This window comes from Drosophila willistoni, assembly GCF_018902025.1.
Source record: "Drosophila willistoni isolate 14030-0811.24 chromosome XL unlocalized genomic scaffold, UCI_dwil_1.1 Seg141, whole genome shotgun sequence".
Taxonomy (NCBI): Eukaryota; Metazoa; Arthropoda; class Insecta; order Diptera; family Drosophilidae; genus Drosophila; species Drosophila willistoni.
Genome location: NW_025814052.1, coordinates 1,777,361 through 1,791,210, shown reverse-complemented (window position 1 = coordinate 1,791,210; position 13,850 = coordinate 1,777,361). Strand labels below are relative to the sequence as shown.

At 35.1% G+C, this 13,850-nt stretch overlaps 1 protein-coding gene across 1 annotated transcript; it reads left to right on the top strand.

The window, feature by feature from the left end:
- The first annotated feature begins 2,046 nt into the window (after positions 1 to 2,046).
- On the top strand, positions 2,047 to 3,602 carry LOC6648520 (exopolyphosphatase PRUNE1). The gene is made up of 2 exons (XM_002071084.3): positions 2,047 to 2,246; positions 2,364 to 3,602. Exons 1-2 carry the CDS (start codon positions 2,190 to 2,192, stop codon positions 3,498 to 3,500), a joined length of 1,194 nt encoding a protein of 397 aa, XP_002071120.2. The 5' UTR covers positions 2,047 to 2,189; the 3' UTR covers positions 3,501 to 3,602.
- The last annotated feature ends 10,248 nt before the right edge of the window (positions 3,603 to 13,850 follow it).

Here is a 13,850-nt window from a genome sequence, read left to right as displayed (position 1 = left end):
AACAAACAAAAAAAAAAAAATAAACAGAGGGCCGAGGCTAACTTCGCCGCATGTAGCTAGCTGATAAATATTAATATTTTAGACAATCGCGTCAAAAATAACGAAGTTATTGATAAAAGTCACTGTTTTCCAATTATCGTTTTTATAGCAGCTATATGATATAGTCACCCGATCAGATTTGGCACAGTCATTAACAGGTTTACAAAACTAACAAATATTAATTTTTAAGACAAAAAGTTAAACAAGAACGAAGTTATTGAGAAAAGTCACTGTTCGTGACTTTGCCGTTTGTATGGATGCTATGTTTATGATATAGTGGTCCGATCCGGCTGAATCCTAAATATACAAACTGTGCAGTATGTACAAGCTCTTCCGGTCTAGGCGTCTTCGCGTCGATCCAGACGGACGGACGGAAATTGCTATATGAACTCGTCTACTTTATATGGTCGGATATGCTTCCTTCTATTTGTTGCAGACTTCTAAACAACATTAATATACCCTTTTTGGCAAGGGTATAAAAAAATAAAAAGTAAAACATAAAAACCGCCACATGCAGACGTCTATAATAAGTGGACCCATCTAGAAAAGAGAATGGTAATAGTTTTCCCTAGCTCCAAAATCCTCTATAAAAGTCAAGAAATGAAAGTGTGACAAACAGAATTATATACATATGTACATATGTATGTAAGCCATATAAAACAAAGTTCTTGTGAGTAGAGTCAAGACATTGAGAAAAGGGAGAGAGAGAGAGAGAGAGAGAGAGAGAGAGAAAGAGACAGAAACACGGAAGGCACACACACACACACACACACAACGACCAGAAGACCCTACATGATTTATAAGGCACATTAAATTGAATATTCAACATAATGTAGCATTTAAATGACCCACGCACAAGGCAAAGGCTCTGGCATAAAACAGAAAAAAAGATATATACTTACTACAAACATGTATAGTATATGTATATATATATATGTGTGTGTGTGTGGCAAAAGTCGGCCTTGAAGGTCACTCGATAAGTGACTTACACGTAAAGAAATCAAAAGCAAAAACAAAAAACTCCAACCTTTGTTTAAATGCCAACAAAACACTTCAAGTTTTTTCTTAAGCAATACCAATTGGTTTTCTCTTACCCACACAGAAGCGCGAGTTCAACTTTTGTTCATTCGCATTGGGTTAACACGCGCACACAAAAATATTCCAAAAACTTGGAATGTGTGCAAAAGTAATTTACCAACACAGGCAATGCGAAAGCATCATAAATCACCTCCCCCTCCACCTTGCCACTATAGAAAGGGAAAGGGAAAAAAACTTCTCAATAACCTCCAGCAGAGAAGGGAGTGAACAAAAAAAACTACAGAAACTGACACAAATCGTGTAAGCGCTCTCAGTGTTGGAGACAGAGAGGTAGAAATGCAGGGGGAATACAGAGAGATAGAGAGATACGCTTTACGTGCTCAAGTCAAATGTCAAAAGTCAGCCAATTTTAGTAACATTTTGACAGACAATAATGCCCATGCATGGCGGGCCACACACTTTTGTTTTTTCCTTTTTATTGTAGTGTTTTCACAACGTTTCACAACACTGCAAACATCACCTGCAGACAAATTGTGCAAAATTGTGACAAGGCTTCAAGCTTTGCCAAATCAAAACAAACAAATTATCAATACCCTATCAATTGTAACGTTTTCGAAAATCCCAATAATAATATTTTTCATCATTGAAAAGTTTGAAACTGAAAAAGTGGTAACCGCCATTTTTTTTTTTTTTTGTTTGTCTGTCTTGGCTTAATGATAGATGTTGATCAAGTGATTGATTGGCACTTAATATATATTTAGCTCAGCAATGTTATTGTTAAAAAGCATTAGCTCTTATCTTTTTGTATGCAAACTATCAAGGTGGTAGATAGTATGAGAAAAACAGATTTGGTATGAAACTATAAAAGACAAATCTTTTCAATTGTAACATTTGTTGGTTGACATATCGAAAATGATAAGATATTCTTAAGTAGGCGTGTAATCTTAAATCGAATGTGATTTTCAATATGCAATCGATTAGCATCTATTTTTAGTCCTCAACTAGTTAGCATACATCACATCACAATTATTCATTTTTTTTTCTTTTTTGCTTCCAAATATTACAAAAAAAAATATTACAAAATACATAAAAAAAAACATACATAAAGTGCAATGGAGGCGATGGATTTCATACGTTTTTTGGCCAACACTCAGCGTCTAATTGATTGGGTGAGCTTAAGCCGCATGTGTGTTTGTGTGTGTGTGTGTGTGTGTGTATGTGTGTGTGTGTGTGTTGTGTCTCTCTCTGTTGTGTGTGAAATTTCATTGCATTCGACAATCTTGCAGAGTCCAGGGGCAAATGGGCCAGACCTAATGTACATAGTTCTATCGCATGAAAGCTGCGACCTGGATTCTGTGGTCAGCACTTTGGCCGTTGCTTACCTTCGTTTTAAGAACCGTGGACGCTTGGAGCATAGTTTTCTGCCCGTACTTAATATGATGCGACGCGACTATCCAACCAAAACGGAAGTGTGTTTTCTCCTCGACCAGCACAGAATCACACCGGATTGCCATTTAGTCTTTCGCGACGATGTGCCCGAATGTTTGCTATTGCGGTGTCGCTTCATCCTGGTCAATCATCATGTGAGTCCGTTTCACTATTGCGTCGAAGAGGTATACGATTATCGGACATTTCAATCTGAAGCCGCCCGCTTACCGATCTATTGTCAACGCATTATGCATCCGATGCGCTCGTGTGCCGCCTTAATAACGGAATGTTATGCCAGTACCAGGTATAATTATGCAAGAGCCTATTGCCCAATGGTCCTTGATTTGTTGCATGCCGCCATACTTATGCAAAATCACAATTTTGTTCAAATACCCAAGTCTACACTACGCAATGTCCGTGACTATCAGATGATGCAGTTTCTTGAGAAACATTTGGGTAAACTGCGGCCAAGGCATAGGGCAACATTGTGTAAAACACTGGTAAAGATTCTCTTCGATCTAAGTGCATTGACATTGCCGCAAATATTGCGACGTGAATTCAAAATACTTCGTGCCACAAATGGTTTGCGTCTTGTGCGAATTGCTCAATGTTGTTTTCCCATGGCCGTTACACGTTTCATTTCCTATGAGTTTGCCCAAATGGCATTGCAAGAGTTTGCCGCCGAACATGATTGTGATTATATAATTCTATTGGGCACAAGCATGCATCCAAGGGGGGGTGGTCTTGGCATCAAAGAGTTGGGCCTCATACCTCTGGATGGATTACACGATGTGGAGGGTCGTCGTATTTTCGAGCATTTGATTATCAATTTAACTGCAGCAGTCAATCCATTGCTTTCTCTGAAACCGCATTGTCATTTAGATTTTATGCAAGGTGCCTTCTTTTTTCTAAATGTATGGAATATTGGATTCTATGATGTACTTCAACTAATGCAGCAAATACTCTACGATTGGGTGTCTGAAGATATATTTTAGCCCACTTCAATGAAAAAGAAACAAAGAGAAAAGACATGATTTTAAGCATCTTAACAATAATGTTATATATATATATATACATATATATGTAGATAATAATAATATTGTTGTAGTTTTACTCTTAATGATAAGAATAATCTAAATTCTAAGAATAATCTCAATCCACAAGCTTTTGTCTTGTGAGTCACAAATTTCATTCGTTTTTACAATTACTTGTCAAATATATAGAAAACTAGAATGTTAAATGAATTAAGAAATTTTACTTGTGTTTTATTGACTGGCCCTTAAGACTTTTTGTGATGGATTGATAACTGGCCCAAGGTCAATTTTATCTAATAAGATTAACTTTTTAAAGTAAAGTGGACATACAGTATGTATACTAGTCTGTAAATTCAAGAGTGAAAGCAAACCAAACCTACCTTCAATTTCTAAACAAATGTGAAATATAATTCGTTAATATTTATCATATGTATGTGAGGGATGGAGTATGGGAAATTGCCGCCTTTTTTCATCACTCACATTTATATACCCTTTTGAATTGAGTAGGAGTAGAGGAAAAGAAAAAGAGATGACAAGGTTAGCTCAGGCCATTAGACAACGCATTAATCTAATCATATGAGTGTATATATACATATGAACATATACAACAACCAAAAATCATGAACTCAAAAATGGAGCTTTTCAGTGGAATCGTTCTTTCTTATACCCACACACCTACACAAACTCACACACACGCACACACGCATTTGCAAGTTGATTTATAAGCGCGCTGATGTCAGTTACGTGCAAAATGGCAGCAAGTTTTTGCTCCACGCACTCTTACTCACTCAATAATGTTGCTGTTACATTGAGTAGACAGCAAGAGAGAGTGAGAGAGAGAGATGAAAGATATGAAGGTGTAGCTTGGTAGCCTTTTGTGAGCTCAGGTTAGAAAGGGATTTAGCCATTGGTGGGAGTGGGGAATGAAATCTTCCCAATGCGCAAATTGCTTGCAATACTTTTTGTGTGCGCCGTTTGCCATTTTTTTTTTTTTTGGCTTTTATAAATCGTTTAGACTCCCCCATGACACCCCCAAATAACGCCCAACGACCAACCAACCGACCGACCGACAGACCGACACCTTCCGGTTACTGTTGAACTTCTCTCCCCTTCAATGTGTTGATAACAAGGCAGCAACAACAACGAGAAAGTTAAAAAAAAAAAAAAAAAATACCGAAAAACAGGAAGCGTTGTCAACATTGTCGTAAGCTTCCATTATGCTCACTCAAAATACATCCATCAAGCAAAAGCATTTTGACTATATAACCAAGATACATACATATGTACATACATTCATATCTACAACTATATACATACATACATATATAGCCATGTATAGCCTATTCATATACAAATGGTAAATAGGTAAAGCCAAAGGCTAAATGCGCTGTTGGTCTGCGTACTCCCATTTCTCCTGCTTTCGTACTCTTTTTCCTAATTGTTACTTCTACTTTTTCTTCTTTTGGTGTCTACTTCATCGTTGTCGTTTTTCGTTTACTATTGCATACTTTTGTGCGCTGCTGTGCGTCAAGTAATGAAGATAATTGCTGTTAAGCGCATCTAAGCGGATTTTTGAGACACCTGACACCCAACCTCCGACACCCAACTTTGAACACCCGACACCAACACAACACCATCCAGAGCCAGGGCATTATTTCACTTTCATTTTGTATGCTGCTCGTCCTTCCGGTTCGGGCACACACAAGAAAGAGTTAAATATACATACATACATATATATATATACATATATATATAAGGTATCTTGAAAAATAGAAATGATTGTTCTTTTCTTTTCTTGTTTTGTTAATTTGTTAGCCACCACCTGAGAGGAGCACTAAAATAGCTTAAACTAACATCGCATATGCGATATATTAATCAGATAATTCTAAGAACATTTGCTTTCAAATTGATCAAAAATGAATTGGAAACTGAATTCCAACAAACGGATTTCTTTTTTAAAAGTGTTAAATTATCTCTAATTTAATTTCAATTCATATTTTAATCCACACAAAAGAATGCAAATATTGTAATAGGATGTATCTCTTTATTGTGAGACCAACTAGCAAAATCCATTTACACTAAAATGCGCATTCTATGTAAATGAGTGTAATAACAAATGATTAAAAAGTTTTCTTTCTCTGTCTCGGTTTTTTGTTTTTTTTTTTTGCTTTTTGCATTCTTACGTTTTGTAATTTGCACTTTGTGACTTGCATTAATTAAATTCCTGCAACAGTTGACTCTACTCACTAATTGGCAAACAACAATAAAAACACAGACACACACACACAGCGAGAGAGAGAGAGCGAGAGAATGAAGAGTGTTGAAATGGCTGAATGAAAATAGTCGTACAAATTGTCTTCAAGTGTCTGAGCTAACGAGGCGTATGCGTAATATGAATGAATAAAGCAAACCGACAAATCACAAGTTACATCACAGATTTTCCAACAACTTGACTTTGCGTTTTTTATATATATATGTATATCTAATTTTTTTTTGTCCTCTTGTATTTGGTAAATGACAAGTTTCGTAGCCGAGTTGTTAATCTTAAGACTAAAATGTGAATCGTATTGTCCTCAATGTTTGTCCTTAGTGTCGGTGCTCGGCGTTTGAGTTTATGAAAAGCCATTCAACTTAAGGCTGCTGCTTGCTTTGCATATTTCTTCCACTTTCTTTCATTTTGAAGTACTTATTTTGTATATACCCTGTATTTAAATAGTAAACGTTACGTCCTTATTGGGTGGAAGAGAACATATGTACATTTATGCTTGTGGATTCGACATTAAGGTTTCGTTTCGCTAGAAAATTTCATCTAAATTCTATTTTATTAACTACACTAGAAAGGTATGCAAGCGCCTAAATGTATGCAAGCAATTTACAATATGTTGGAAAATACTAAAAAAAACTAAACACATTTACCGAATTTGCGCTAAATTTTTAGAAAACAGACTTCAATATATGTATATTCAAAAATGCATGCATATGTATCTGTTAAAAAAATATATTCTTAATTAACCTCCAGAGTATACGAAAGTCGACGTCATGAGTGGAGAAAGTCGTTATGTTTTTTTTTTGTCTAACTTGTTTACAGGCGCCAAATTATTGTGACAGACGCTAACATTTATGACAAATAAGTAAAGTAGGCAAAAGAAGGCAGAAAATTTCAGAAGGTAGAGATATCTATGTAACAGGTATATATGTAAAGAAATATATATATAGGCTTTCTTACGCTCTTTTTTTTGTTTCCTTTTTTTGTCAGTTTTGGTTCATTTGTTTTTTTTTTCCGTTTGTTTTGTTGTTGTTTTGCCTTGGCATAAATTTATTGTGTTCGTATTTGCATAAATATTTTAATTTGCATTTCAACGAAAATGAAACGAAGTCCTACAAACCATAATCTATGTACAATATGAATACATATATATATATATATATAACTCTATATAAATATATGTATGTATGTATAGAGAGAGGCTTCATTGTTTCGCTATTTATTTGTTGTTGGCCATTGTGTTTTGTGCGTGTGTGTGTGTGTAAGTTTTCAAGCTCAAGTATGCATATAAAAAAAAGAAAATACAAATGGAAATACATAATAAGCAAGTAAAATGGAAATGAACGACAACAAGAACCACAAGAGAAAGTAGAAAAAATAAATAAAAGCGCAAAAATAATGTAACAAAAGCAAATTTTTTGGGAAATTCTTTATGAAACTAGAATTTGAATTACAAATAAAGTTATTAAAGCATTATAATCTAAAAATATAATAAATATGAATAATTAATATATACAACTACATACATATATAATGTGTGAGTGTGTAAGTGTTTAAGTATTGGTAAATAGTTTTGATTATTTGGATTTATTTTGCCATTACATAATTTTATTTTTATTAAAATTCATTTCTGGGCTATACGTAAAAAGCTTTGAGCCTCTTGTCAACGCTTCGCTGAATTTCTCTCTGTTTGGTAGGTCCTTGGGGATACTTTCTCAAAGAGTCCCTGACAGATACTTAGCACTATGCAAATAAAGCTCATGGTAATGGCCTCTTAGGGGTGGATGAATATTATTTTGGGGGGAATGGAATAGAATACTTTGTAACTGCAAATGGAGTGAAATGACATTAATTTCTTCCACAATTATCAATATTGAGTGAGGGTTTTTGGGTAAAGTGAAAGTAGACTCATTTTAACAGTCAATACAAAGGCCATACAAAATAATGGCTAGTTCGCTTGTAATTTGTAAATTAAGATTTGTTTATGCTAAATAGAGAGAACAAAATAAATCAAATTAAATTGTTTAAGCCACTTGAAAACTTGGATTATCTATTAACAAAGATAAACATTTCAGATGGAAAGAAAACTTTTTATTATTTCATAGTTTTAGGCAGAATATAACTTCTGTTTAATTTAAATTAAATGTCTTGTTGCTTTTATAAGATTGCTTTCGTTTTTTTTTTCATTTTTTGTGATTGATTAATTTTTCATAATTTGCATTTTTTCAACTTAATAACAGACAGAAACAAAAAAGAGACCAAGAGATATAATTTATTAATAACTCAAGTCATTGCCTCAAGTGAGAACAAATAACAGTAATTTGTTGGTACACATTTTCTTTGTGTGTTTTCTTGTTGTTGTTTTTTTATCCCCCCCCTCCCATCCTGAAAATGGGAATGCAATGTAATGACAAGGAAAAGAAAGAGAGAGAGAGAGAGAAAAATTGTGAAAGTGAATTTTTCGTATATGCATAATTTAATAAAGTCAATGGCCCCAAAGGCAATGGCACAGACACAGGCAAAGGCAATCTCTTTATTAACACAGCACAACAACAACAAAAATAAAAGGAAAGAGGAAAGCAAAAGAAAAAAAAAAAGACAAAAAAAAGAAAAAGAAGACAAACATAATAATAGCATCAAATTTGAAGATTTGATGCGGCAAAATGCTTTTCATCCTAGACCTAGGCCTGCTTATCGATAGATAATATATTTATATTTAAATAACACTTCATCATGCCGACGCTGCGTATGCGTAATATTGTTTGCTTTCATGTTTCATGCCCTTATAAATAAACTTGATCCATTATACTCTCAAACATACACAGAGATACACAGGCAGATACATATACACACACACACACACAAAGGGAATCGCATTCGCGCGTTTTGCCATACAATTTGTGCCTCTGTGCCTCGTCGACTGCGATAAATTTGGGCTTATGATTTTATCCCTTTTACAGACACTTCAACCTCAACAAGAGGCAAAGAGAGAGACAAAAAAAGATAGATAGAGAGAGAGAGAGAGTCAGAGAGTCAGAGAGGGGGTGAGCGGCAAGAGCGTTAACAACCAAGTTGCTTCTTCAGTTTCAGTTTCATTTCCATTTTGCTTTTGGCTTTTGCCTGCCCGCTCAGGCGTGAAACAGCGCTCACAAACAGGCACACACACACACACACACACAAACACAAGGAGAGAGACATACAGTGGCAGTGGCAGATACTCAAAAGAATAAATAAACTACTCGTTACAATAAGCACAGACAGCAAAAAAACCGAAAATAAAGCAAATTATTGCGGGCCATCGTCTTTGCTTTCATTCAATTTCTTTTCTACTTGTCTACGTTCCCTTTTCTTTACTCTTTTTGGCTTTGACCAAACTTTTTGTGGTTTATCAATGAATTGGTTGGAAGCAACAAACGAATGCCATAAATAACAGTTAACGCAAATTCAAACGAGCGAATTACCAATTCAACTAACAATGTAGTTTCAGTCTATTCAGTATTCCGAAGATTAACTCAAGTGGAAGAAAATGGGAATCAAAACCAACCAGACACAATTCAATTCATTCATATTCACACATAATCAGATCACTTTTGCTCAAAAAAAAAAAAAAAACAAAAACCAAACAAATAAATACTTTGTGATGGCTTAATTTATTTAAGAATTTCGTATACTTCTCAAGTAGTTAAAGTTATCAATACACTTAATAATCATTGTCAACACTTGAAATATCAGGCTAATAAAAATATGAAATTCATTTGACAAATTCAAACGGAAATCAAATAAATTCAAACAAGTTTCCAAGAGATAAGTTATTGACATACATAAATACAAACATACTTTTATGTATTTCAATGTGTGTGTGTGTGTGTGTGTGTGTGTGTGTGAGTGTGTTTGTCTGTGGTATGAGTGTATGAGTGTAATTATGTGCTACATCTTTTCTTTATGAGGCCATGCATCTTTAGCTGTATTTTTATTGTCGTGAGTATCAAACAGAACAGGGCCAAGCCCCTCGCCGCAAGTTCTTTAGCATCCTCTCATTCTTTAGCCACCATTCAACGAATATCCTTGTTGTACTCCAACTATACATATATATATATATATAAGCAGATATAATATATATATTGTGTGTATGTATATGTGCGAGTGTGTGTAAGTGAGTGTCTCTCTCGTTTGTTTGTGTTTAATCTCGTTTTAATGCCGTTGAGCATCATCATAAAAATTATTACATTAAATGTCAACGCAAAAGAGGCAACAACAAAGAAAAAGAACAAGATGAAGATGGAGATGGAGAGATGCTGAAATGGTAAGAGGCCAGAAAGAAAGTGCCGAAAAAGCATCAGGAAAAATGTGAGTAAAAAACTGATGACAGGATGTTGAGGTGTAGAGGTAGGAGGTGGCGGTCTGCTTGGTTTAAGAGGGTCGTTATTATTAAAATTTACACACACACACACACATTGAGAGCTGGCAACAATAAAATTTGCGAATATATGCCCAAAAGACATGTCTACTGTCTCGCTTTCACACACATTCCGCAATTCAATTTTTATGAGCATTACATGTTGCAATGGCAACCCTGGCATACACACCGACACACCCACACACATACGCACACCTTTGCTCTTTGTCTCTATCAACTATATATACAACTTGAGTATACAAAACGATTTTCTTAGAAAATTAACAATTCTCGAAAAGGTCGCCTAGCAATCCAAAGTGCCGGAAAACTAAAATGCATATCGGAATGTGTGAAAACTGTAAGAGAAGAAAATCAAATCTCGTGATTCGTTTGTTACCACGACAACGCGTATATATTATTCTTTTGTTAAATTCGCCATCATAGGTTTATTTCCTCTCATTTTTTCATCTGCTTCTACTTATCCTGTTGTTGGAACAATTGTTTCTCGACAATTGCTCTTTTTGTATAGGGAAATAATTAAATGAACTCATGCGCGGTAAATTGGTTCTACAACATTTTCCGGACTTTTGTTTTTATTTTGACAACTTCCATTCATATATTTGTGTAGATATAGATGTAAATTAATATAAAGTATGTTGAAAAATAAGGCGCCCTAAATTCAAATGTTAGAAATAGGATTTAAGTCGTATTCAGTTTTATGGATACATGAAATAAAAATAAAGAAGGTAATCACGCAGCAAGTAGATTTTAAATGACTAGGATATTTAAGATATCAAAAGGAGTAGCACCAAAAGGATGCTGAAACAATAGGCAGAATATTTTCAATCAATCAATATACTGTCTTCAAGGTCTTAAGATAATATAGCCCTAGGTTGGGGTAATGTAGTTTCTTCCTTGCTAGCCCATATATATATATATATATATGTTTCTATGTATATAAATTGCACTCACTAATTGGCTGACAACTTCGTGATAAAACTCCATTTACCATTTGCTTAAAACACTTTGCTTACTGTACTTACTTCCTGTATGCTAGTGTGTGCAAAATGCATAGCATACTTTTTTGGGTAATAGCTAAGCATTTAGCACGTTTGCTTCATCCAGCTTATTATCGTGCTACATTCTTGCCTTTTCCGCTTTTGTCATGCATCAACACACACTCACTCACATACACACACACACGCACGCTGCTATGCATATCTACATACATACATACATACATACATACCCTCATGCATATACATGATATGTAACTAATGAGGCGTATAATAATTGTTATGTCAACAGTTTTGCTGCCTTTTGACAAACGACTAACCCACATATATCATACACACACACACACAGACATCCATACATCTATGTACTTTTATGTATGTATGTATGTATGTATGTACATATGTATGTACGTATATGTAAGGTAAAGGAGGGCAGAGCAGTGCTGAGCAGGGCACACTTGACTGCATATAGCAGAGTTCGTTTTCGGAACGCTAGAAATCTTCTTGCACATGTCAATATAAATAAGCGACATTGCCATCTGGCCCCTAACCTCCCCCACCTTCCCTTTGCCAAACCCTAAATCCTTACCCAGAGAGCATGTGTCGAAACTTTAGAGAGACAGAGAAAGAGAGAGAGAGAGAAAAAAAAAACTTCATTATTATTATCAACGTCGTCATCGTCGTCGTTGTCGCCATCGTCTCTTATTGTAGCGCTTTACTGGCCCGTGCGTAAAGTGGCACAATGGCTCAAACCCACACACACACACACACACACACATACAGACACACACTTACAAGCTAACACAGAGACGTAATTGTTGGGAGCCAGCATCATGTAGGAAATAAGCAATTTGAGAGATCATTAAAAAGTTGAAGCGTTAAAAAAAAATCAAGAGGAAAAAATACCCTCAACGACCAAGCAAAGGAGGGCAAAAAAAATAGAATCATTTTCACACACAAGGATAAAGAAATAAAAGCGACATTAACGCCCAGAACAGGAAACGTACATATATACATACATATGTCATATATGTATATAGATACCTCTGTAAGCAACAAAAAAAAAAGCAATCATATTTTAGATTATTAAGTATGAAACTTGTGGGATGATTTGTCATTAACTATTTTTATAGCAAAATAAAAACAAATTGGCAAAACTCTTAAGATTTTTCATTTTCTCTAGAACTTGAACGCCGATAGGTATTTTTTTTAGTTTCGGTTTCTTTTCTTTCCCAAAATGAAATGACATTTAAGGAAATTGACTCAATTGCCACGTCATTTTATCGTTTTATGAATGCCAAAACAAAAGAGAAACCAAAACCTAACATACAAAAGACAAAGCTTTAGGCCACAGAGAGAGAGAGAGAAAGCAAAAGAAAACCTCAAGAAGCAGCACCCACGCACCAAAAGAAACCCAAAAAATAAATAAAAAATACTAAGGTTAAAGAGACAAAGAATGAAAGCGAGAGAGAGAGAGAGAGAGTGCGAGAGTGAGAGAGACAGAGAAAAAGTAGAACTCCTCAGGCCTCGTCGTCATGCAGTTGAATGCACGCATTTTGTGGCTCGCAGTCTTTGTGAGGAAACTTTTCGCCGTCGACTTGAACCAGCAGCAGCAGCAGCGGCAGTAGGGAAGTGCGACTGCAGGCTAGAGAACACGGCGCGGGCATCTGATTGTGAGTTTTTGGCCAAGCCAAAAGACTTTGCGTCAACAGCAGGAGCCAGAACAGCAGCCAAAAACACTCGACAAGCGACAACCAACAACCAACAACCTAACAAGCGACAGGCGGCGACGGCAACGGCAACAGCAACAAAGCAAATTTTGTTAGTGGCTTTTGCTGCCCCAACGGCCTGGCCTCACTTTCCATCTTTCATTCTAGCTTAATGCAGTGAGAGAAAAATACTTTTAGTATTTGCCCAAGAAAAATTAACTTTACAATTTTACAAATTTCTCCAATCATTAATAAACGTTTCAATACCTTTTAAAAACAGTTTCTAATATATTTCCCATCCAGCATTATATAGAATTTCTGATAGCAAACAAATCTTTTTCAAACCATCTTCTTGATTACATGAATCATAATTGAGGTCGTTCTCATTCTAGCCACGACTCCTTTTGATAAATTGCTTTTAACCTCTTTTTTTTATCAGTTTTGACTTCTTTTTGAGTAATATTTTTAACCATAAACTATTAGTTTTAACGATTAATACGCGACTTATTTTAAAGTCACATTTTTGTATCGTACGCGACTCATTTAAGAGTCACATTTTTAATTGGGTCCTACTCCTTTCGGAGTCTTATTTGCTTCCACAGCGCTTCTTTTACCAAGTAAGAAAAACAACCATTTAAATTATCAAAATGGGGTTAAAAACAAACTTGGGTTAATTTTTGCTAAAACAATTTTCCAATTGTTTGAAAAGTTTCTTTAATAATTTTCCGTTTCGCAATTGTCCTTTTTTTGACAAATATTTATGTGTCCATCATCTGTGAATTTATCCACCCATTTATCTATCTATTAATGTAGTCAACCAAATCAATATATCTTCAAATATCCATCTATCCTTTTTAAAGCTTTTCATACGAAGAAAGTGTGTGTCTCTAAGTCAAACAAATCTATCGTCGTTTATATTCATTT

Excerpts from the sequence above, each read along its gene's own strand:
- LOC6648520 (XM_002071084.3), top strand. The coding sequence starts at position 2,190 with ATGGAGGCGATGGATTTCATACGTTTTTTGGCCAACACTCAGCGTCTA. Across the intron at positions 2,247-2,363 it reads CTCAGCGTCTAATTGATTGG|AGTCCAGGGGCAAATGGGCC; the intron begins GTGAGCTTAAGC and ends ACAATCTTGCAG.